Source organism: Paroedura picta, chromosome 16 (genome assembly GCF_049243985.1).
Source record: "Paroedura picta isolate Pp20150507F chromosome 16, Ppicta_v3.0, whole genome shotgun sequence".
In the NCBI taxonomy this organism is placed as follows: Eukaryota; Metazoa; Chordata; class Lepidosauria; order Squamata; family Gekkonidae; genus Paroedura; species Paroedura picta.
Window position 1 is genome coordinate 8,053,758 of NC_135384.1, and position 25,147 is coordinate 8,078,904.

Below are 25,147 nucleotides of genomic sequence, written 5' to 3' on the forward strand. Positions count from 1 at the left end.
ATCCAAAATCCCCATCCACCCAACTGGCTGCACTTCGATCCATATTACTAAATTCAAAACTATTACATGGTTATATCAACATTCGCTTGAAGCATCCTTAAGCAGTAACTAGCTTGGGGAGTCTCTGGTTCTCTTTGGATATTAACATCCGACTACATTATTGAATTAAAACCAGACCTAACCTCTGGTTTACACGTCACATGTGCTTGGTTTACTCCAGAAGAACAAGTTTCTGGTGCAAAGCTGTAGCAAAAGTAACAGAAAGGATGTTGTGCGTTTGTGTATGACAGCAGCATTGCTGAGTACCAGCCAGGGTTGCCAGCTTTGGGTTGGGAAATACCTGGAGACTTGGGGGGGGGGGCGAAATGAGAGGGGAAACATTGGGAATGGGCAGATCAGATCTATCCTTTCAAACAGCCCTTAAATTAGATGGAGGTCCCACAATAAAGAGACCTTCACCTGCTCAATGCAGGATCAGCCTCAAGCATCCATAAATCTCTGTCCAGCTGCTACTTAAAAGACAGCCAGTGAGGGGGAGCTCACTACCTCCTTAGGCAGCCAATTCCACGGCTGAACTGCTCAGACTGTGAATTTTTTTTTTCTTGATATCTAGTTGGTACTGTTCTGCACATAAAAATCCTGGCTCTCTATAAGCAAGGCAGATCAAACCAAGACAAGCTTTGCATGTGAGAAATAAGACAAAAGCAGGCTCTATGTAAAAGCAGTCTCAATCTCTCTATGTGAAGGCAATCTCAAGCAAGAGGTTTCCTGGCTGTTATAGGAGTGTTATACAAAAGAGCTGGGTGGTATGATCTCTCCCTCCCCCTAGCAAAGCAGGAACAAAGGAATAGGACAACACCTGTATTGTTTCACCTTAATGTCTTTTCCTGGTGAAGTAATCCTTCTGGCAAATTCATCCTGTCCTTTAATTACTGGCAGATCAAAATCCCATTAGCAAAGGGTCTACCACACCTGGAGCCAATAATACAGATGGGGCCATCCCAAGGACTTGCCCCTGGAGTCTTTCAACAGTTCCATAGGCTTTCTAATGGTCCATTAGAATTTCTTTATCAAAGTCTGGTTCACCCGTTAATGAACCTTCTTTGACATGGCCCAGTTGATTGCATCAGGCTTAGGGCTTCTGGACCCTGCCCCTAACCCCCAAGGTACAAAGTTTTGCTATAAAAAGGGAGCAGAAATGAGCCATCTCTGTTTTCCTGTTTGGCGTGAAACCCAGCTTGTGGGTGGGCTGTTCCTTCCGGCCCCATCTGTTCTCAGATGGTAAATATATTTTTATCTGATCCGAATTCTACTCCTTTCACACCCAATCACCTCTTTACTTTTATCTGTATGGTTGTGCATAGCTTAAATTTTATGTATGTTGTTTGGGACCATTTTATTTGTTTTAATAAAAATCCCTTTAATTAATTTTAGGAACTGTCTCTGCTTAAGATTTTTGACCAAATACTCTCTTCGTATGCACTGGTGGAGTATCTTGATTGTTGTCCTTCTTGCATTGCTTATTTATCTCCTAGAATTGCTAATTCACCTATCATAAATTCAGGAGACAGGTCTACCAACCCGCTCTTGATCCAATTTGGGGCTTCATGCATCCTCTATGTTGTATGAAAAAATGCACTAGTGACAGATCTTTTAGCATCTGGACTGCACCTTAGGATTGCCAGCTGTGAGTTGGGAAATTCATGGAGATTTATTTTTATTTTTTTATTTTCTTGTACTTAGGAATGCAACCTGAAAAGGCCAGTTTGGGGAGGAGAAGGACCTGACCAGAGTACAATGCCATAGAATTCACCCTGCAAATTAGCTATGTTCCCCAGGGAATTGATCTCTGTTGTCTGGAGATCCTATTAGAATTTGGAGAGATATCAAGGTACCACCTGGAGGCAGACAACCCTGGGTCTGCTTTGATCCCTAATTGTTCCAAATCTACTTTCCCACCAAGGGCTGACTTTTCTTTTGTTTATGACCCTATTCATCCGAGAATGCCCTGGGGCCAGAACTATCTGGAGACACCCTCTCCTATTCGGGCTCTATAGAAGGCTGGTGTGGCCCAGTAATAAGGCCTTTGCTGGCACAGAGAGTCAGTAATAACTCCTTGGAACCAAGAGCATCTGCGTGTGTGTTTCTCAAAACTATTCTCCCTAGCAGTGAGACAAGGAGCCAGATGTTGTACCTTTGCAATAGTTTTTTGGGCCAGATACAGACCACCAGGTACAGATTGACCAGCCCAGCAGTACAAGAGGACAGAACAGTTGCATCTCTTATCACTGGGAACTAAAAAGATGGGTCACACCCTATGCAGGCAGCTGTGGTATGCACTGGGTTTCTTTGCCTTGGCTTGGCTTTCGAATGCTGGAGGGGCGGCCGATACATCCCTTGCTAACTTGAAATCCAAGGCCAGAGAACTTCAGTAGCTAGGTGAGATCCTGGGCATGAACACAGAAGCTCCAAAGAAGCACCTAATGCTAGATTTGGATCCCTGACAACCCAGGAGATGCCATGCAAAGAAATCCCTGAGGTTCAAGGGGAAGGAGGGCTATCCAGTGACCACAAGCTCTCATCTTTCCGGTAAGTCAATTTTGGGAATATAAACAGGATATAAGACTTTCTCTTTGCCTAAATAATGTAAAGCAAATAATTCCTGCATGCTAATGACATCTATTCCAATGGTCCCTATCTACTAGGGATTTTCCTTGCTTTCTGATATCCACTTCTACAGGAACTCTGTCCCTGTTTTGTCTTTAGGGAAGACAAAGAAGTGACTGAGTCGCTGTGGTCTAGTGATCAGGGTGTCAGACCAGGATCTAGGAGTCACAGGATCAAGTCTCCATTCTGCCACGGAAGCTTACTGGGTGACCTTGGACAAGTCACACACTGTCGGGCAAACCTACCTCACAGGGTGGTTGTGAGAGTAAAATGGGGGAGAGGAACGAAGTAAACTGCTCCACTGGGGAGAAAGGTGGGATTCAAACGAAACGAAAGCCAGCGTGGTGTCGTGGTTAAGAGCGACGGTCTCTCATCTGGAGAACAGGATTGGATTCCCCACTCCTCCTCTTACCACCAGCTAGGTGACCTTGGGCCAGTCACAGTTCTCTCAGAGCTCTCTCAACCCCACCTACCTCACAGGATGTCCGTTGTGGAGGAGGACGGGAAACGTGTTTTTAAGCCACTTTGGGACTCTTTCAGGTAGTGAAAAGCGGGGTACCAAAAAGCACCTCTTCTCCTCCAAAAAAGAGCACTCTGAGATGCAGAATGGGAAGAATTTGACATCTGTGGATCAGAGTCACCAAGGAGGAATTACAGTCTCTAAAACTTGCAGTGTCAGAGTTGCTTTTTCTTTTTAAGGATCTCAGCAGGGGAACCAAGTTATTTCATGGACGTGTCACCCTTATGCAAAATTCCCCTCTTTCAGGAACCATATTCATTTATGTACACAGATCTGAAATCTGAAAATACTTCTGTCGTCTTTGCAATGATAGCTGAGCTTCCATGAACAGTGCCTCTGGGATCCACCGGTCCTTAATCTTGCTGACTGTAAGAAGCAGGGCCCTTTCTTTTAAAAATTACGCATATTACTGGCTTATACAATCTAAGGCTGTTAATGCAGGTTCCGGGAGGGAGGGAGAGTCCATCCACAGAGTTCTTCCACCCCACCCTTTCTAGTGCTTGTTGTATTCCTGAATGCAACAGGCTTGGCCCCTAGTAATACAATAACGCCCCAGTGGAGAAGATGGTGATTGCAGGGATTACCCAGTTGGAAATAGTTGCCTCCATCATGCAGAATTTGTGGCTTGCAGCTCTCTGGTATTTTGTGATTGGCTTTGGTGCCCCACCTGCATTTTAGGTGATGCCGACTTCATTATTAGAATTCTGACACTGCCCTCAGGCTGACCAAGATTGGGAGCCATTGTCCCACGTAATTCTCACCCTGAATATAATTCACCCTTATACAGGGACCCGTTGTCCTACATAACTGTCCCCCTGTTGCTAATTCACGCCAGTATTGGGGAGTGTTGTGCCGCCTACTTGTTACTCTGCAACTGTTCCCCTCGGATTAATTTGCCCCCGTATTGGAGACCGTTGTCCTACATATCTGACGCCCTGTGACTAATTCACCCCAATATTAGGGAGCGTTATCTTATATACTTGTACGGCATGTCCTATATTTGTCACCCTGTGACAAATTCACCCCAATATCAGGGATCGCTGCCGTATAGACTATATATATGTAACTAATTCATAGTCCTACATAATTGTCACCTAGTGACCAATTCACCCCAATATTGGGGAAAGTTGTCCTACATAATTGTCCCCCTGTGACGAATTCGCCATTCTCCATTCTATTAAAGCCTTCGGCAGCTGATTTCTGTACTTTAAACTTGACAGAGATGCAAGGCATTTAGATTTTTCTCTTCTTGGTCAGTTGGGAACTTTACTGCAGAGGGAGAGGCTGACGGTGGAACTGAATGGGGAAATCTTGGAGAAAGACTCTTTTATATATGTTCTATGATAGATGGAGGGAGTTAGGGAGGGAGGGAGGGATAGAGGGATGATTCCAAACTGATCCAAGTCCCCTCCTTGTTGGAAGAGCAGGTGGAATAGCAAAGCCCCGTTTCAAATATAACTTGGCTCATTTTTGTCCTGAGGATTTCATCCTGACCCAAAGACTAGACTAGTTAGCACAAAATCACACACGCAGTCAGCTTCGTGCCTAATAAAACATGCCACAGCCCTCTTTTGATCCGCTGGCTGTAAAAAAAAAAACACAGCATCCCTTTCCCTGGGGCAGCCCTGAAACAGGACGTGATTAACTCCAGAGGCCTCCGTTCAGCATTCCTAGATTCCTATCAAAGTCTTGTTGCTCAGTGTCCCTGAGGAGCTGTAGGCTGAACTTGTATTCCACCAGGATAGACAGGTGTTAAACATGACCAAAAAACACGCACTCTCTTTGTTAATAATAGTAATAATAAGTTTAGGTGTATAGCCTGAAATCTTTGGTTGACTCTGGGCAAGTAACATCAGATAAAAAACAGAATACACTATAATAGCTATATAACAACATTAGACAATTACATGAATTAAGTTTTTAAATTATTAAAATTATACTAAAGTCTCCCGGGAGAGTTGATCGATGTTCAGTTGGTGGGGAATTAGGTGGGTTCTTAAGCAGTGTCTTTATAGAGAGCCAGCTTGGTGTAGTTGCAGAGTGGGGGAAGGAGGGAGGAAAGTAATTGCGCAGTAAGTTCCAGAGATAAGCTTGCGGCCTTTGTGATGGAGAAGAAGACAAGAGCCCGTCCAAAGGGTAAATGATCCTATCAGAGTGGGAGTGAAACAGGCCAGTTGGTGAAGGAGCAAAGCAGGAAGACATGCATAAATCACAAGGAACAATCGCTACCTTGAATGACCCACCTGTTCCCAGCCTCACAGAGTGTAAAATATGCTGAATAGGAATTCATATGCATATCATATGCAGAGGTAGTCAACCTGTGGTCCTCCAGATGTCCATGGACTACAATTTCCATGAGCCCTGCCAGCATTTGTTGTCGGGGCTCATGGGAATTGTAGTCCATGGACATCTGGAGGACCACAGGTTGACTACCCCTGTATTAGAGCATCTTGGTCCCAGTACAGCTAGCTCATTCCAGAGCACAACTAACCCTTGTATCAGTGGATCTGGGCGCTGCCGGTAGATTTCAGGCTGAGAAAGCCCCTGGCTGCATCCATGGGAAACTTCACAGCTAAACCAGTGGGGGTCCCAAGTGAAGATGACATTCTAACCCAGCCTTGCTCAACTTTTTACATGTTGAGAAATCCTGGAAACATTCTACCATCGTGCAGAAGAGGGTTGGGAAGCAGAGCTGTGGACATGCCCACCTGGGGCCCCTCTCCTTCCTACTCCCTCCAGGCCCATATACGGTCGTATCACCCAATAAATGTTTAACAAATTTAAATATATGTTTAAAGAATTAACTCCCTCCCATTTGGGAAACTCTTCCCACCAAGAAACCCCAGGGTTGCTGAATAGGAACTCCCACCAAGAAACCCCAGGGTTTCTTGACATCTTGGTTGAGGAAGCCTGCTCTAACCATTATCCCACACTGGCTCTCACGGGTTTGCTTTGGTGGTGGGAAGTGGCATCTGGTCGCAGCCAAATTATCCTGGGCCTTCTTGGGGGTCTCCCATCCGAGAACTAAGCAGGGCCAACCCTGCTTAGCTCCAGAGCTCTGATGAGGTTTGGGTATCCTGGGCCACCCAGATCAAGGCTTTATGTTCTGAAATCTTGATCCTAAATATTAGGTTAAAAATCAAGTGCAGAGCCTTGATGATATGTTATAATAACCACAACTATAGTTGCATCAATAGGAAGATTAGGTATAGCCAGAGCGCAGTAGAACGTTTCGTTTTTCTCGTTTTCATTGCAAAGCATTAATTTAAAAAATGCAGATCACATGGCCTTCGCCGGCATGAGCATTTCATGCATTTAAAAACCACTTTGCTGGACCTGCTGAAATGTGACTTCCCCAGCCAGAGCGCCAAGGCTGCCTTCTAGTGATTAAAACGGAAACTGCATTTTAAAATTCCCATTCTTTCCCCTGAGGAGATAGTTACAGAAGGCTTGCTAGGTTGTTCCGCCCTTGAGTCCAGCCACATCGTAGATTTCCAGGCTATGAATTTTCAAGAGTCGAAGTTTCCTTTGTCAAAAACTTACCTGGAGTTTTCCTCCGCAAGAAATCCTCGTGGGAATCGCGGACTGTCCGTCTAAACCAGCCTGGGAATTCTAGCCACACGTCCTCTTTCATCCACAGGCCGGCCAGCCCCGGTCTTTTAAAATGAGGTTCCAATTGCCCAAAGTCGTCTTTAGGCCAGCTGTGGGACGTAAACAACAAAACAGAAGACGTAGGGAGAGGAACAGAGGAAGCCAAGCATGAAAAACATTTGCAATCTGCGACAGAGTGCAATGATAGGACATTTTAAAGTGCAGGGATAGGACATCTTGGACAGGGCATCAGACCTCCAAGGGAGGGGGGGGTGCTAGACTTGGAATACAGTGATGAAGCTTTGCTTATTCGAGGTGGTGAAAGGATCATCCAGGCCCTGCAGCTCTTTGGTAACAGGGCCCAACTTGAATCTAGTGACTTATTTTTTGCTTAATACAGCCCCCAACATTTATCTCTGGCTTTGTCTTTACTTTAAGGATCTAGTTAGTACTAGGCAGGCCAAAACTGGGAGTGTGCAGAGGCATCAAGTCTTGGCTGACTCATGGCATCCCCAGCCAGGGGGCTTTCAAGCGAGAAGCAGAGGTGGCTGACCATTGCCTTCCCCTGCAGAGCCTTCCTTGGTGGTCTGTCTTCCAAATACCGACCCTGCTTTCCATCTCTGATGAGATCAGGCTAAACCAAGCCACTTTTCCTCCCCCAAATACTCAATTTCTGCTAGTTTTTATATGTTTTGGTAGGAGTGTATCCATTGTGTCTATTCCAAGTAGTGTAATTCTGTCTGTTTTCCTTCCTTCCTTCCTTCCTTCCTTCCTTCCTTCCCTCCTTGGGTTGCCAGCTCCGGGTTGAGACATACCTGGAGAATCAAAATCAGAATACGTTTATTGGCATATATAAGTCAACATAGAAAATGATTAGACCTTTAAAGAGTTACAGAATTCATGAAATCACAAGCATGATTTAGAATAGCCAACAATATCTTGACTACCATCACAATAAATGCAAGGTCTTTACTACTTAATATTTCATTCCTCAATCGCTTCTCATCCACGCAGCAAAAAATTAATTTTCTTCAAGGAACCCACTAAAAGACGACACAGGATACACCTGGAGATTTTGGGGGGTGGAACCAGGAGTGGGCAAGATTTGGGGCTGGGAGGGTCCTTAGTGGAGTATAATGCTGTGGAATCCACCCTCCGAGGCAACCCTTTTCTCCAGGGTAACCGATCTCTGTAGTTTGGAGATGAGCTGTAATTCTGGGGGATCCCCAGGTCCCGCCTGGAGGCTGGCATCCCAAGTATCAGCCCCATGCCTCCTTCTTTAGCCTGTTTCCCCACATCTCCGTACGGAGAATCCAGGCTTCCTGGCTCTTAGGACGGCACGTTCGACATTACCCAAGCATGTCAAATTCACCACTGAAGGGTTTATCTAGGGCACGGGGGCAATGGGGCCGGTGCTCCTTGGGAACAAAAGTCACCCAGCCATCGCCCCATCATCCTGCCCTTTGCCCGGTGTCAGAGTTGGGGCGGGGCGATGAAAAAGCACTGCCGGGACGTGATTCTTTCTGCCCACTGGAGAGGACAGTAAGTTCCTGAACGTCTGGGCAGATAATCCCCAGGTAAGGAAGGTTCTATGCAGAATCACACTAAAGGCAGAGGAGGAACTAGAAAACCCAGAGCCGGTTTCCACATGCTGTGGAGTAAAGTCTGTCCACGTTTCTCCCCCTGCCAGATCCCCCTCTGTACCAGAAAGGCGTCCTTTTGTTTTGATTCTTCACAGGAGCTTTTCCTCGATGGGCGCTGGCTGAATGGGAGGTGTGGCCACGAGGTTATATGTATCCCCTTAGGGGAACTGGCTTTATTATCAAGGGAGAACTTTTCTGGAGGGATGGGGCCCTGCCTTTGAGAACAGGTAGACCCAGCGGAGTTCCTTCATCGCCTGGTTTGCAAGCCTGATTAAGGTGCCCGAGAATCCTGCCTCCAGTTGACTGCAAATATTATCCACTTTCCAGATAATGCAGGCTGTTGGGATTCTATTTGACCAACCCCCCCCCCCCCAAAAAAAAGAGGAACATTAGAAAGCACAGATCTAGTGGCTTCTTGACTTCTCCCCCCACTCCTGTTTATGCAAAGGACTCCAGATTCCTGCTCTACAAGCCTCTTTTTGATGCTCTCCGTCTCTTTTTTGTCTCCAGGTCTCCTGCCACCATGTGGGTCTGGGCTTTCCTTCCGGTGCTCCTAGCTGTAGGGGGCAGTGTCGGCTTCTGGGTCGTGTGAGTAATTCAAAGAAGAGGACCGGCTGGCGTTGAAGGGGGCTTTTGGGGACGGGTTGGGCCGGATCCTGAAAAACGGGATGCGTCAGCTCAGATTCAGGAGTCACGTGCAATGTAGTTTGGCCTAAATTTCCCCTGGAGGAGAAATTCGCCAGGTACAGGTGGGTGTGTCTGCCCAGGGAGTGGAGATGGGCATTGTCAGCATTGACCTTGCTGGATGGGCAACCGTCTGATATTTTTAAAAGTGCAAAGATTCGAATGAATTAGTCAGGTCGGTAGCTGGGCTGGTCGGAAGCAGCAAAACAAAATTTCAGCCCAGTGTACGTGCGTGCTGGACCTACAGGCAGAATAAAATGGGGCTGGTCTTTTTTGCAACAGGAATCAAACTTTGTCTGAATGAATTATGTTATTTGTGTTTATCCACTCTCTTTCATCGCATGCGAACGATTAGTTTTAACAAAACAAGAATCTGAAGGTGCTCATTCTTCACCTCGCCCTCCGCAGCTGTAAACTCATTCAGCGGCCTGAGGCAAACCATTCGCTTTCAGCCCAAATCTGTTAATTCCGAGCTGATCATCCTGGCCTACCTTACAGGGTCGTTGTAAAGAAACATGGGTGTAAACAGCTTAGAACTCTCTGAAGTGCTCTATAAATTCCGCATGTTGGAAGCAGGCTGTGTGCCTGCCAGCTCGACTTATATCCCTGTGAAAAGAACACCTTAAACCTCTAGAAAGCAGATAACACACAACTGTTAAGCACACCTTACTCTTTTTAAAGCTGTCTCCTGTGACTTCTTCTCCTTCAGGTACGTCATGGCAGTTGCAAATGGCTCCGTCAACATCACAGAAAGCTTTCCATACATCAGGTGGGTTTGTGGTATCCAGTGATCCAGCAGGCTGCCAGGGGCTCATGGGAACTGTAGTCCGTGGACATCTGGAAAGCCACCATTTGGCCACCCCTGTGTCGGGCTTTTAACACAAGAGGTGGCTTGTTGTTGTCTGCCTAGAGACCCTTGGCTTTCTGGTGGTCTCCCATAATCATCCTGCTTAGCTTCTGAGATCTGATGAGATCAAGCTAGCCTGGGTAGATTTGCTGGATCAGGGCTGGGAAATACCTGTAGATTTGGGGGGTGGAGCCCGGAGAGGGCGGGCTTTGGGGAAGGGAGGGATTTCGACAGGGTATAATGCCACGGAGTCCACCCTCCGAATCAGCCGTTTCCTCCAGAGGAACGGATCTTTGCATCCTGGAGAGCAATTAGAGCAGTGGGAGATTTCCAGGTACCGCCTGGAGGGTGGCAACCCTAAGCATCCAGGTCTGGGCACAGTTTAGTGAGACTTTGCTATGATCTTTCCTGGCTTTAAGGTCATCTTTAAGAGGCACTGCTCTGGGTTTCTAATCCCTGCGATCCATTTCCATCCAAGAGCAGGCTCTCTTATGTGGTTGCCCCTGTCTCTTTCCTAGCAAGCGTGCTTCTATTTTTCGTCCCCGGGATGAGTTATGTCCTCACGTCACGACTTACTTGTTTGTAAAAGCCTTTGAGCGGGTAAAGGGGGAAAGATGCATGCTTGAAGTTTTGGGTTGTTGCTGGGGTTATTTATTTATTTACCTATTTGCATGAACCGTTGTGTGTGTGTCTCTCTCTCTCTGTCCAGCACATGCGGGTCCTACCCCCCACAAAGCTGCATTTTCGGTCAAGTTCTAAATATAGGAGCCTTTTTAGGTAAGTCTGCTTTCTGACCAGCTGGCATGGGAGTAATCCCATCAGGAACTGTGGCATTTCCATGTGCTCCACCCCACCCCGATTTTCTGCTCCAAGGATGCCAGCCTCCAGGTTAGAGATCCTGGCATCATAGCTCATCTCCAGGCTCCAGAGATCAGTTCCCCTGGAGAAAGTGGCTGCTTTGGAGGGGGGGGGAACTCCCTAGCATCCTCCTCCAGAGGTCCTTCCCTGCCCCAAATCCCACCCATTCTCAGCTCCACTCCCAAAATCTCCAGGTATTTCTCATCCCGGAGCTGGCAACCATGTAATTTAAGGACAGGAGTGGGATGTGAGTGTCCTGCATAGTGCGGGGGGTTGGACTAGATGACCCATGAGGTCCCTTCCAACTCTATGATTCTCTGATCCTGCATTTCATCTTGGCCTTCTGTCTCTCCCAGGCGTGTTGATCTGCTGCCTGAAATACCAGCAGATGAGGGATTATGGCTGCAACTCCCGTTTAAATCTAGCAGGGCTCATTTCCGGCTTGCTTTGCGCTCTTGGCTCATCTATGGTGGGCAACTTTCAGGTAAGAGCAGAATACACAATTACAGGAATACCCAGTCGTGCAAGAGGTTATGGGTACTGCGGATCTGGGAGGGAGCTGGGAGGTTATTGTGACAACCTATTATTAATTATCGTTATTTTACGACTACGACTCTTGGCCTTTGTTACCGGCCTTTTCTCTTTGGATTCCATTGTCTTTATCACTGCAGCAATATAACCAGCTGGAAACTCATATCTTGGGGGCCTCCTTGGCCTTTGTGGTGGGCATGGTTTATTTCTGGATCCAGGCCGTCCTGACCTATCGGGTAAAGCTGCGACATGGAGGAGCGTGGATTGGGCCTCTCCGGTTCGGCCTCTGTGCTTGTGGCACTGCCCTGCTCGTTGCCAGTATCCTGAACACATCATGAAGACCGTGTGTGTGTGTGTGTGTGTGTGTGAGAGAGAGAGAGAGAGAGAGAGAGAGAGAGGAGGCCTGATCTAGCTAGGGTAGCCAGCTCTGGGTTGTAAAAATACCTGGAGATTTTGGGGTTGGTGCTGGGAGTTGGCAGGATTTGGGGAGGGAGCGGAGTATAAAGCTACGGAGTCCACCCTCCAAAGCGGCCAAGGAAACTGACTACTTTTGTCTGGAGATGAGCTAAAATTCCAGGGGATCTCCAGGTCCCACCTGGAGACTGGCATCCCTAGGTGTAGCCAGCGTTGGGGTAGTGGTTAACAGCAGCAGATTCGAATCTGGAGAGCGGAGCTTGATCCGCCAACTCCTCCTCCTCCACAGGCAGCCAGCTGGGTGACCTTGGGCCAGTCACAGCTCTTAGGGGTGTTCTCACAGAACAGTTCTGCCAGCGCTCTCTCAGCCCCACCTACCTCATAAGTGGTGTCTGTAAGCCACTTTGGGACTCCTTTGGGTAGTCAAGAGTGGGATGTAAAAAAACCCAGCTCTTTTTCACTTTGGCAATTGGGGACGGGAGTTGAGGGCTGGGAGGACAGGTTTCGGTAAGGTCGCCTAACTCCAGAACTCGCCACCGAACTCTAGACGAAAGAGATCAGTTCCCCTGGAGAAAACAGGTGCATTACTCCCCAGAAGTTGGCAGCTTCAGTTCTTGGCTGCTGCTCACAAGTTCTTCTCTAGGAACACGGTGAGCTTGGAGCGACCGGGGGTGTATTCCAGACCCTGTGCTGAACTGGGAAAGCATTTCACGTCCTACGGACTAACATTAAGCATTTCAACGGCTAGGCTCCTGCCCCACTACCACCTATTTTAGATTGACATGCCGTGGTTCCCGTCCTTAACTCCTCCTCCACAGCGTGTGTGCTCTTCAGTCTGGGACTGGACTCCGAGTCGGCCTACTGCGAATGGGGCCTGGCCATGGACCTGTTCCTGCTCTTCGGCCTGTTTGCTGTGGATTTCTGGCACGTGGGCTCCTGCTCGGTCCACGTACAGTATTGCACGGCCAATCGAGAAAACCTGGACATTCAGGCGTCGACTCAGACTCTCCCGCTTTGATAGCAAGGGATGTCGTGAACCTCTCTGCTCAGATGGACCTCCGTGCCGACTTGGCTGGTGGGATTGATTATTCCCTACCACGTCCTTTCTTCGGCAGGCAAAGCCGTGCTTCTTGGGGGGGGGGGGGGCACCGGACCCCCAGTGGACAGCCTAGGTTTTGCCTGTTTGGACAGCCTCCTCATCTGTGACTCCTCCTGTCTGACCAAATCTCTGCTTCTGAACAGAACGATGGATTTCCTTTATAAAATCCCTTGGGGCTATTGAGTAGTCCTCCTCTCCAATGGATCCACCCGCCATTTCTTCCTGCTACTTTTCTGAAAAATAATATTTTTTACGTGTCGGTTTTATTGTGTCCCTAGCAACCTTCCTCCTGCTGGCAGCAAAACAGCCCTAGTTTTTTATCTCAAGCGCGCCCATCCCATTGAATGAGCTATAGGCCAGCGGAAGGATCCCCGTGATGAGTCTTCCGTGTGTGTGTTGCCATTCGATGTCTCCTTCCGCCAATATGGCCTATTCTTGCTTTTCTACCTCATGGATGGCTCTGGAAAGAACCCTTTGCGGTGTAGGTGGATATAAAGCTTCTCTCTCTCCATCTACTCTGTCCAAAAAGTATGAGAGGAGAGGAAGAGATCCAAGCGAGGACCAAGGGTCTTTCCCCACAAGCTGGGTTGTGTTGAATGGAAGTTGGGGCCATGTTACCGCAGCTGTGGTCTGACTGTACTCGTCAGTTGAACAGCACTCTACATGCACATGCAATAATGCTCAAAGTACAATAATGCCCAAACCTGAAAAAATCTTTCACTCGTGTGCATATTGCTCTATAGCAGGGGTAGTCAAACTGCGGCCCTCCAGATGTCCATGGACTACAATTCCCAGGAGCCCCTGCCAGCGAACGCTGGCAGGGGCTCCTGGGAATTGTAGTCCATGGACATCTGGAGGGCCGCAGTTTGACTACCCCTGCTCTATACGGACGCCTCCAAATACTTTCCTGTCATAAACTGTCGTCCGTTGTCCCTCCTTTTGTGTGAGAAAGTCAACGTTGTCCTTGTTTTCCCCACCCTACCGTGACCAGGGTAGAAGAAAACTTACTACCCTATGCAAGATGAAAAACCATCTTATAATTTCCTATTTTGGTGCTGCTGTAACAGAATCCTCCCCAAACGGCAAGAATTATCCCCTTTGGGTTATAACTAATTTTCTTGCTACAGGTTCTTCCTGCCCGATCTCTTTTCTCTTTCCCTCGCCCTCGTTCTTCTTTGTGGGAGGAGAATGAATAAACTCGAAATCTTGGCTTCGCACCATCTGCTAATTCTGTCCACTGAAGAGCGTATTTCGTGGCCACGAAACCACACAGTTGGTGCGGCGAGAATGATATGACAGCAGTCTAGCTTCTGGCGCGGTAATTCTCCGGTGTTTGTTGACATGTGTTTTGCGGAGTGTGGGAAGACAGAGGGCCTGCGTATTTCAGAAAGTGTAGGGGATGGGCAGCCTGAAATCAGTTGGCGGCTGTGCTTGGGGTGGGGGAGGAGAATTTGGGACAAGGAGAGAAAAAAAAAACATTACCCCCTCCACCCCTTCTTTCGCTGTGTGTATGCTCCTACGTAGGTCCCATTGATCCTATTTCATGCGTGGGAACATTGTCTGTTTTTCTGATCCTATTCTCGGAGGAAGGGGGCAGTCAGGTGACATTTGGACAGAAAGGAATTATGGGGTTCTTTCCGCTCTCTGGATCTTTTATCTGGATCAGCCATTTCCAACATTTTTTACTCTTGAGAAATCCTTGAAACTGTCTTCAGGCTTCGAGAAACCCAGGAAGTGATGTCAGCAGGCCAGCCCTTGCTGCCACGCCCCCGGAAGTCCCATATCACCAGAAGTGACATCACTCAGACACTCCTACCAGATGTGACATCAACAGGCGGGCAAGAATCTGTTTGGCTGGGGTCCCTTCCCTTCTCACCCCCCTCCAGCCTCATCACTGGCCATTTTGGGAGGGCCGGAGGCAGGTTGGCATGACCATATATTGTTATATCCCAATAATCTTTTTTTTTAATTAAAGATATATAAAAATTAATTAACTCCCACCCAATTGGAGAAACCCTTCCAGGGCCACCAGGAAACCCCAGGGTTCCACGAAAGACTGATCTTAGCCGAGGAGTATGGGCTAAAGACACGAGCCAGAATTCATGAGTCAGCCCAAAAAATTCCATACCCTTCAATGCATGTGGACATTGATGAACACCCACATTTTGCATCTGCCCACAGCATTTCCTTCCACCTCACAAGTACACCACAGCTAAGCCCGGCCTCTTGCGCTGTCTGTCGTTGTCCACTTGGAAAACACAGCCCATATGTTCTCTTCCACACTGCGTACCCCACTGTAATGCTCATAAACCCACAGGGCATGAAATACCCCTAGCTACACACAATATTCACATGGAACAGTCTTTGTTACCCAAACATCAGCAAATCCATCCTATCAGATCTGTGCCATGTCCACAGGCTCACTCAGGGCGGTAGCTTAGTACAGGGGTAGTCAACCTGTGGTCCTCCAGATGTCCATGGACTACAATTCCCATGAGCCCCTGCCAGCAAATGCTGGCAGGGGCTCATGGGAATCGTAGTCCATGGACATCTGGAGGACCACAGGTTGACTACCCCTGGCTTAGTAAGAGCACTGGGGAGAGACTACCCCTAGAAGGGGTATTGAATCAACCCAGGTGCTTTCACTCTTAGGGGCTAAGGCCGCCATAAACAGGCCTTTTAGATGCTGTAGGTGTGGAATTGATGTAGAGCCATTTCACAGATCTGCCCACTTTCGGAGCGGCGGTATATAAGCTGAATAATAAATTTAAAAACAAGCAAATCCTCGTCCGGACACACAGAACCCTCACCGTGAACGGACACCGTTGGCTCCCACTCGCCAACTGAGGAAAAACGCCTCACGAACGTCGAGGAAATGACACGGGGCCGCTCCTGGCAAGTCAGGGAACATTTCAGTGATTGATTGTATTTTTTTTTCTGAGTAATAATTAGACCCCCGGAGATGACATGGACTGGGAAGGGCTGGACAGTTGCAAGGAGAGAGGAGGGGAGAGAAAAACAAGGGCATATGTGTGGTCAGATCGGATGCACAGAAAAAAGAAGAGAGGACAGATTGACACGGGGACAGAAGATGGGACGGGGCTGGGGGGGGGCTACATACAATTATCTCCAGTTCATGTGCACGCCCGCATGCGCCATCGTCCACATCCAGCCGTACCGCTCCCACCGGGGAGAGGAGAGTCGCCCGGAGCCACGGAGGAAAGGAGGTTGGAGGGAAGGGAGAAGCAAGATGGCTTTTGTGGACTTCCACCACCACCACCACCCATCTTCTCCAACTGTAGTATCAAGATCTCAAGTCCTCCAGAGCAGCCAGCCGTCTAGACGTTCATCCCTCGCCTACCCCGACATTCAAAAGAACCAATGGAAGGTGCTTGATTGGGACAGGGGTGCTGTTCGTCTCCTTTACCGGCACCTAGCCTGGCTCCCTTGGCCCCGGGGATTTTGCACGCACTAGCCCAGCCTGGACAGCTCTGGTCTCGGCCTCTTTCGACTGTGCTTGCTCCAAGCCCTGTGGCTCCAGCCTGTCTCGATCGTCAAATGCTGCCTGTGGGTTCTAAAGGAATCCTGCCTCCAGGTCTGTCTCAATCCTATTCCGGGGAAAAGGAGGGGGGGGGTCTGTGTTTAGACCACCAGGACTGAGTCGCGTCACCTTGAGCCTCCTCTGTCCTCAGTCTGAGACGCAGCACTTTCGAAAACCCAGTGGAATGGCTGCCCTCCCACCAGAACTCCTTGTGCAGATGGATGCAGAAAAGGGAGTGTGTGTGTGGGGGGGGGGAGGAACTTGGGGGACGGAGAGGGGGAGGGATGAGTCATGTTCCCCACTCAGAGTTCTGACAGGGCTGCTAAAATTACACGAAACAGAGCCAGTTAGAAGAAGAGTTTAAAAAGCAGCAGGTAAATATGATCCTTTGGGATTCTGCAAAGCCGTCGGCGGAATGTTAGAAATGCCAAAAAGTTATTTAATCTCGGGGTGTTGGGGGGGGGGGAGGGGTCATTAGAGGCAGGAGTTGAATGGGGTATTATTTTACCGAAGTGCATCTTAATTTCCGTTTAAAAACAAATCGGTGGTTCAATAATTTGACAAGATGTCCTGAGCAAAATAGTGATTTACCTATTAAAAGTATGAGAGAAAGCAATTGAAACCTGTTTCTGTTTGCTTTGCATGACATTCTAACCTCTGGAAGCCGAAGAAAGGCTGTTTTAAAAGATTATCTTAAAAACAAAACTGAAAATTCTCTAAAGTGGCGTGAGATGTCATTTTAATAAGCAGATATCTGATGGGTACAAGGTTGCGGATTGCTTAAGAATGACCTCCTCTCCAACACACACACAATATATCTGTTCTCCCTGTCCCTTGCTGTACCAGGACATTTGCAAAGGAATCCTTAAGACCTTGCAACAACCATTTCCGCCTCCTCGGCAGGATTGCTTCCATGCAAGCTGCTTAGTATGGAATAGCCATCCATTGTTGACTCCATTTTAACAAAATGCCAACCTGCTACATTCCTGTGTCTTCCCTGCTCTCCTCCTGCCTTTTTGGCCATCCTGATTTGTGTCTGTTTTTGAAAACATAAAAAGCAACAGCAGCTCCAGGCTGCCTAATACGGCTAGTCAAGCCTTTGATTTTTCTACTTTTCCTTCCACTTGCAGCTTAATCTACTGTTATCGGGTGGCCGGGGATGGGAAGGGGGGCGATCAAGTACTCCTTTTTTGCTTTGCAGCCAAAACTACTCTTTTTTTTTTTAATGATCATGGGAGTGCTGTTACAAAACGGTGTCAATTAAACTGAAGTGAGCTATCCCTCTCGAACCACAACGTGAAAAGGCAGTTCTTCAACTGGCCCTTCCCGAAACAAGATTATTAACCATCTGTTTCAGGAATGTCGCAGCCAGAAAAAGTGATTGATAAGGTTGTGAGGAAAGACAGAAAAGGAAGTTTGCAAGGAGAAGCAGAACCTCTGCTGAATGGAACTTATTGCCAAGGAAACATCGAACAGGATCTCAGTGGTGAGGGTTATAGGCATTGCTGAGTTCCCATGAGAATATAGTGCTCTACAAAATTATGCCGCGGGGACCCACGTTTCCGTTCGGCATGCAAGCTGATTGCAGGATAGGAATGCCTGGCCAGCGCAGAAGTGGATGCAGCCCGTGAGAGGTGGTAGATTATACAAGTGCGATCCTATAAGAATTTGGGTTGAATCAAAATGGAGCATCCACACCAAGCGGAAATCCAGAACCCGGATTTTAAAACGGAAACGATAACCAGGTTGTGCTATAGAGCAGGGGTAGTCAACCTGTGGTCCTCCAGATGTCCATGGACTACAATTCCCATGCATTTGCTGGCAGGGGCTCATAGGAATTGTAGTCCATGGACATCTGGAGGACGACAGGTTGACTACCCCTGCTGTAGAGGTTTTGCAAACTCAAAGACTGGTCCTTTTTCATGTGGCTGACTGTTCTGTTATTCTATGCATGCACACTCTCCTCACCCCAGTTCCCAACTGGAGGAATTTACATTTTAAAAAACGGGAGTATTTTTTAATTTCAGCGTCTTTAGGCAACTGCGGCTTTAACTGCATTTTTCTACCCCTGTCGTTTGATTAAACTGGCAAAATGTTGGCTTTTGATAAATCGTTGAATATAATCCCAAACGTTTATCGGGGTGCCCGTTTTGGCTCCAGATCTGAAATTCGGATGTTTGTTTTCTTTTTTTTAAACGCTCGCTTTGGGTGAGGTTTTATTTCCACGTTTTGGAAGATGTCTTTATTTAGCGTCCTGATAGATATTTTAAATTCCACCTTGTTCAGCAATGATGCTTCCCCCACCCGCCTGCATTAAAAAAAAAGAAACTGCAACAATGACCCCTAATTTCTGGAAGCAGAAAAACTAAAAGAAGAAAAGTGAGAAGGGGCAGGGTTGGGAGGGGGGGGAGGGCTGAAAACCTTTGCATTTCTCACGCAAGCAAACTTCCAACTAGCTCTGTCTCGTGATTTTAGTGGATCCTGCCAAGATGCCATGAGTAGGTTGGCCTCCTACTGGAACGGCAGGAGAAAGAAGATGGCTCCCGGTTTAACCAAACAAAAATCAGGAGGGAGTCTATGAAAAGGACTGAAGTAAATAAAGACGCTCCCCCCCTTCCCTCCCTCCCAAACGAATCAGAGTATTCCTCCCAACCCCCACCGGCTCCTGCCCGGCTTCTCTCCTCCTTCTCCTCCTCCTCTTCCTCCTCCGGATTTGTTTCTGTCCACCATCTTTTTTGCAATTGTACTCTCCCCTCCCCATCTGTTCTTTTTTCTGGCTTTGTGGGGTTCCTTTTTGTTGTTGTTGTTTCTTCCTGTTTTGTTCTTAATTATTTACAAGTTCCACAGTAGGGGCCGTTCCCAAGATGGCGACTTTTTCCGCCCAGGAGCGAGACGAGCTCCTTAAACTTCAACCAAGCCCTCCCTCCCCTTCCCCTTTGTGTCTTTGGTGGGGCCTCGTCCCATCCGCGCCTCCAGTTCACTGGCTCCGTCTGCCCGGCTGGGGCAGCTCTAGCGATTCCCAGGGGCACGGAGCTGGCACTCCTAGCGGCTCTGCTTCGCGAATGCCCCTGCGCGGTCCCCGCTGTCACGGCTGCTGCGGAGACGGGGGTGGCGGTTGCTGGACTTGCGTCCCGTTGGATGAGACCAGCTTCTTGTCCTTAGAGCCGCGTCGATGGTGCTCGGAGGAGACGTCCGATTCGGAGCGCCGAGATGGTTGGCAGCTGCGGGTTGGGGTCCCTGGCAAGCGGCACAATTGCCCGTTCTTCTCATCTGGAGTTGGAAGGGAGGAGAAGCCATTTTGATTTCTCCAGCAGAGATCTCTTGATTTTAATCTGAATGTAAACCCCTCCCCCAAAAAATGATTCTCCTCTTTTTTATTCAAAAGACCAATTAAGGTGAGTTTTTACTGTTTACCTGATGCTTACTGATCAGGCAGGTCTTTCTTACTCATATTTTAAGAATGATAATATCATTTTAAATGACCAAGTTAAGATTCCTAATTTCGATAAGCTACAAGAATAGTCATGCCATTAAGAGCGACCGTGGTGAGCAAATCCCCCCCCGACTTCTGCAGAATCATAAAAATGTTATATGTTATGTTTTAGTAATTCAGCATAAAATGATTAGTTGAAGGAAGGAAGGAAGGAAGGAAGGAAGGAAGGAAGGAAGGAAGGAAGGAAGGAAGGAAGGAAGGAAATGGGTGGGTGGGTGGAAGGGAGGGAGGGAGGAGGTAAGGAAGGAAGACTTAATTATGTTAACCGTCAGAGAAAATAGCAACAGCTGCATATGTAAAGGGGCCATCAAGTCGCAGCTGCCTTAGGAGAATCCTGTATTTAAGACAAGAGAAACCCTGAGTCGTTTGCCCTTGCGTGCTTCTGCATAGCAACCAGGGGCTGCCTTGGTGGTCTCCCACCCAAATACTAACCAGGGCTGTCCCTGCTTAGCGTCCAAAAAACCATACAGTACCAAAATATCGATTTCAAAGAAATACACGACGTTATACATATCAAAACAGGAATGAAACGAGTCGCCCTCTCTCCTGTATTGGGGAAAAGGGGGATTGTAAGATGGTGGAGTTTGTTCCTGGATTCAGACAGATCAGAGGATTTCTTTAGGCCTCCTCTGCAGGCCTGGTAGATGAGATCAGACTAGTTTGGCCTACTCAGATCAAGCCTTAAAACAAATAATTAGATAGAAGTTATCCTGTACAACGGAGGCTTTCTTGTCCAGTCTTCCTCAAAAAGGAGAAAACATCCTGACCCAAACAAAAGTCAAGAACCTAGAAAGGTCAGCGCAAGGGAAATGAACTTAAGCCTATACAGGGAAGAATTTTTAAATGACAGTACCAGTATTTATTAATGGGGTTAAAAACCCAAGGCTTTTGGCATAACCTCAATAAAATCAATACATACACGCACGCTAATGCCTCCACTGATCAGATGCGTTTCGGCGTTACGGCCTTTATCGATGGTCAGGCATCAAACAAAACCAGCATACGTAAAATCTACAATAAGCGCAATAATTGTAATAGCCAGTTGCCTCCTTTACATAAAAAGATATATTCAGGACATGATGGGCCTGTAGTCAATTCTGTAGCCCAGAAGGCCAGATAGAACAATTTGAGGCCTCTAATGTTTCAAAAACAGGCCCTGATTCGGGCAAGCGCTTTCATTGTCCACTAAATGCCTTGGAATCAGGAACCAATTTTCATCAAGAGCATCAAATTGTTCTATCTGGCCTTCTAGGCCAGGGGTAGTCAATCTGTGGTCCCCCAGATGTCCATGGACTACAATTCCATTGCAGGCCATGAACATCTGGAGGACCACAGGTTGACTACCCCTGTTCTAGACCACAGAAGGGACTATAGGTGCATCGTGTCGTCCTGAATATATCTGTTTATGTGAAGGAGCCAACTGGCTTGAACAATCATTGTTCATTTCCCTTGTGTTGAGCCTCGTGCTGCTCAAATCATGCATGAAATCAACACGTCGCAGAGAAACGGAATCTTGAATGCTTTAAATGGTAAATGCACAAAGAACCCCACTGCATGCTGGGATTGGACATGAAAGAAATATAATAATAATAAATTAATAAATCAACTTTATTCTTGTAGCCTGCCCTTCCTGGATAGCACAGGGCGGGTAACCGCAAGCCAACACAGGCCTTTTGTCTTGAGAACTAATCTAGCCACTGAAATCCATCCAATGTCCACTTTGGTAAGATCACCAAAGGGGTCCCTTTGGTAAGATCTAAATTGGATAGAGGAGACGGTTTTTAAAATAATTTTAAATATTTAAACCTACCATTGAGTAATTCTTTGCTATGTAAGGTAAAGGTAAAGGTATCCCCTGTGCAAGCACCGAGTCATGTCTGACCCTTGGGGTGACGCCCTCTAGCGTTTTCATGGCAGACTCAATACGGGGTGGTTTGCCAGTGCCTTCCCCAGTCATTACCGTTTACCCCCCAGCAAGCTGGGTACTCATTTTACCGACCTCGGAAGGATGGAAGGCTGAGTCAACCTTGAGCCGGCTGCTGGGATTGAACTCCCAGCCTCATGGGCAAAGCTTTCAGACGGCTGCCTTACCACTCTGCGCCACAAGAGGCTCTTTGCTATGTATCTGTAATTTATTTTCAAGTTAATTGTTTAATTTTGACATTACCCGCCATGAGCTGACCACAGAGTATAATAATTACAATTATTATTATTTGGAGGGGCTCCAAAGAAGGGACTCCTTCAAGAAAGGCCAAACTTGAGCCTCCATGGTCAGAGGTAGCGTACCACAGAACGCCAGTGGCGGAGGTCAAACAACAGCAGCCGTTATCTTGAATATAGACAATGCAAATTTGAACGCAATAAAGTATTGATATGGGTGCAGAAACATTCCAGACCTTACAAAGAGTGATTAAATGGTAATTTCGAAAGGGATTATTGGCTGCCAACCCAAGCAGATCCTGTGGAGGGACTTCTCCCCGCAGGATCAGCTGTCTGAAAGGCCCCCCGACCCAAAACTGATCCTGCAGAAAACTCATCTGAGTAGAATCAGCAGGCCTTTAAATGGATTTCGGTCCCTTGAGATGCCTAGAAGGCGATAAATTCCAGCATTCCCGAATTTTTTCAGAATCCTGATTCGGGGACATCAGAAAATGCAGGTATTTTCCCTGAACCCGGAAAATATTATATTTATATATATATATATATATTTGCACATGCCTCCTTCCAACATCACGTAGGCATGCAAAATATCTGTCAAATAACAATTCAAGTGCCTCTTAGCTAGGGACATTACCTAGCAGACTGTTGGTACCCAGTCCGAGTACGGATCCCGAACACCCACCTGCGAGGGCTTGCACGGAAGGCTGGTCGTGTGTGCTGAGCAATTGCGCCTGAATTGTTTCCACAACTCGCTTAAACCGGCGGCTGGGACCTGCAGAGGCAGACGAGAGCTTTGAGGCCGGGAGGGGAAGGGCTTCTCTTGGGAGGGCCCTGGGCCCTGGGGCAAAGGGCGTGGCTGCCAGGGTCCAGGGCGGGAAGGTGCAATCGAACCTGGCGCATAACCCGGAGGCTTGGGCCCCACCTCTCTGAGGGGCTGCTTATCTCCTTATGCTCCCCGCAGAGCTCTTTTCTGGCCCTAGGGAAGTACGCCTGGCCTCGACCAGGGCCAGGGCTTTCTCAGGCCTGGCCCCGACCTGGTGGAACGATCTCCCAGGAGAGCTGAGGGCCCCGATGAAGCTATCGCAGTTCCGCAGGGCCTGTCAAACGGAGCTCTTCTGCCAAATCCTGGGTTGAGGCCAGAGTTAAGGGCAATGTGGTCCCTCCTCAGGCTGAGGCACTTACACTGTACACTGCTGCAACCCACCCCTAGGTTAGTCTCCTCAGGAGTTAGATGGTATCTTTTTTGGCTGCCATTCTTGGAGGGTTAGTTCGGGGGTTTTATTGGGGTTTGATTAAATTATGAATGTTTTATTGTAAGCCGTCAACGAGTGCCCTGAGAGGTGGCCGGATATAAATCCAAAAAAAAATCAATCAATCAATCAGAAGAGATTAGCCGCAACCACGTGGGACTGCTTGGATGTGGATCAAGAACGTTTTTATCTAAGAATGGCGGGCATGAAACTGTCTCATTCATTCATTCATTCATTCATTCATTCATTCATTCATTCATTCATTCATTCATTCATTCATTCATTCATTCAACCACTTCCGTCTGGAGCTTGGGCAGTCACCTTCCAACAGCGGCAGCTCCTGCCCGCTTTACACAGCCCCGGTAGGGGGCCGATACGTATCCTAGGACCCCATCCTGGACTTTAGCTCAAGGTCCCGGAATCACCAAGCCTATCCCTGAGAACAGTTCTCCAAGAGCCCCTCGTAGCATGAAGCTCCCTCCTCTGGGAACAGCACAGTCAACGAGAGGGCAAGCCCTGACGTCCCGGAGAGCGCTATTCCCGGGCACCGACCTGAGATGAGGGTGAAGGTGACGGAGTAGATCCCGCTGTCTTTGTGTGCTTCCCCACCCTCGGAGTAGCTGATGTCGACTTGGAACTTGACGGGTTTCTGGAAGACCGAGGGGCCGCCCGACGACTTGTATTCGGCCCGGAAGCTTGTTTGAGACACCACGCTGTGACTCAGGCTGGGAATCTGCGGGGACGATCGAAGGGGCCCGTCAACCCGCCGGTCACGAGGGGGGAGATCATCCCCTCCCACTGCCCTCTCCCGAATTCTGACACCGCCCAAACCACGGGTTCCTCCACGCCCCGTAGGCCTCTTCCTCCTCTCCACCCCCGTTCCATCCCTTGGGTTTTCCCTCCCGTTCCCCAAAGCCACGCTCGTCTTCTCCCTCCCTGGCCCTCCACGCTCACCGAGAGGAAAGCATGAACAATGTCGGCCTTGATAGAGCTCAGGGGCTTGTCTTTGATGACCACAAATATCTGCTCCTCTTTGTCGAGGTTGATAAAATTCCCAAACCAGGATTTCTTGGCTAGTCTGAAAGGGAAAAGCAGCAGAGAAAGGCGGTGTTGGTTTGGCAAAGAAACGGGGAGCAGAGGATCGGAAGCTGTGTCAGGAGGTGGTCAATGACGTTACGAGCACTGGTCAATAGGTACCTGCGGCCCCTGTACATGCCACACAGCTTTCACCATGGCTGGCGATTTAGTCATCCCAAGATGTTTAGCCATCGGATAATGTTTAGAATCCACAGCCCAGTATCCGTGCATTTAGCCCGGAGTATGATCACCCCCTTGAAAACGGATTGATTAAGGGGACGGGCCTGAAATCCCCCTTTGGGGGTCGAACGACCCTTTCACAGGGGTCGCGGCAGGACAAGCAGCTTGGCTGGGAGGGGGGGCTCCATCCACACAACAGCCTTGCGGGGTAGATCGAGAGAGAGTTGGTCTGTCTGGAGCAGCGGAAAAGAGCAAGATGGGCATGGTGGGACAAGAGGCAGAACTGAACTGAGAAACTCAATGAAAACCCAATTTCTATACAATCATGATCAATGGATCTTCACGCCATTGGTCAGTTTCGGTTTAATTTCTGTGCAAGAACCCTTGCATAGTTTTATGGTTGGGGGTCACCACCACATGAGGAACTGCATTCAAGGGTCGCGGCATTAGGAAGGTTGAGGACCACTGCTCTATACCATCGGCGTCTCCCAATACTCACTCGGGGGACGACTCTGGAGTAAGACTGGACATTTCCTCTGGTGTGGGAACTGCGGAGCAAGAAGCAGTAAGATGTTCAACAAGAATGGATCGA

General features: G+C 48.2%; 2 protein-coding genes across 13 annotated transcripts in view; one reads left to right on the forward strand and one right to left on the reverse strand.

Moving 5' to 3' along the window:
• Nucleotides 1-2,077: 2,077 nt before the first annotated feature.
• TMEM150B (transmembrane protein 150B) lies at nucleotides 2,078-13,626 on the forward strand. 4 transcript variants are annotated; one of them, XM_077315052.1, is made up of 7 exons: nucleotides 2,078-2,589; nucleotides 8,932-9,009; nucleotides 9,815-9,874; nucleotides 10,662-10,729; nucleotides 11,167-11,294; nucleotides 11,482-11,659; nucleotides 12,574-13,626. In XM_077315052.1, the coding sequence occupies exons 1-7, from the start codon at nucleotides 2,516-2,518 to the stop codon at nucleotides 12,771-12,773; spliced, it is 786 nt and encodes a 261-aa protein (XP_077171167.1). In that variant the 5' UTR covers nucleotides 2,078-2,515; the 3' UTR covers nucleotides 12,774-13,626. The 4 variants fall into 4 exon arrangements, with proteins under 4 accessions (XP_077171167.1, XP_077171171.1, XP_077171170.1 ...); XM_077315056.1 differs by lacking the exon at nucleotides 2,078-2,589 and adding an exon at nucleotides 8,291-8,355; XM_077315055.1 differs by lacking the exon at nucleotides 2,078-2,589 and adding an exon at nucleotides 8,605-8,697.
• A 2,138-nt stretch (nucleotides 13,627-15,764) lies between these two features.
• BRSK1 (BR serine/threonine kinase 1) overlaps nucleotides 15,765-25,147 on the reverse strand; it is a 45,419-nt gene continuing 36,036 nt past the window's right edge. For 7 of the 9 annotated variants that reach the window (XM_077312917.1, XM_077312916.1, XM_077312920.1 and 4 more), the window contains 5 exons: nucleotides 25,055-25,103; nucleotides 24,253-24,376; nucleotides 23,851-24,031; nucleotides 22,683-22,820; nucleotides 15,765-19,665 (listed from right to left, as the gene is read on the reverse strand). In XM_077312917.1, coding sequence (XP_077169032.1) covers nucleotides 19,481-19,665; nucleotides 22,683-22,820; nucleotides 23,851-24,031; nucleotides 24,253-24,376; nucleotides 25,055-25,103 — 677 coding nt within the window. In that variant the 3' untranslated portion in view covers nucleotides 15,765-19,480. The remainder of the gene's footprint in view (nucleotides 19,666-22,682; nucleotides 22,821-23,850; nucleotides 24,032-24,252; nucleotides 24,377-25,054; nucleotides 25,104-25,147) is intronic. The other 2 variants (XM_077312919.1, XM_077312923.1) reach the window with 1 other exon arrangement.

What these genes read in the sequence shown, in the direction of transcription:
- TMEM150B (XM_077315052.1), top strand. Translation starts at nt 2,516, where the DNA reads ATGCCATGCAAAGAAATCCCTGAGGTTCAAGGGGAAGGAGGGCTATCC. An exon ending in AAATATAGGAGCCTTTTTAG is followed by an intron (nt 10,730 to 11,166) that starts GTAAGTCTGCTT and finishes TGTCTCTCCCAG; the next exon opens with GCGTGTTGATCTGCTGCCTG. An exon ending in CACTGCCCTGCTCGTTGCCA is followed by an intron (nt 11,660 to 12,573) that starts GTATCCTGAACA and finishes CCTCCTCCACAG; the next exon opens with CGTGTGTGCTCTTCAGTCTG.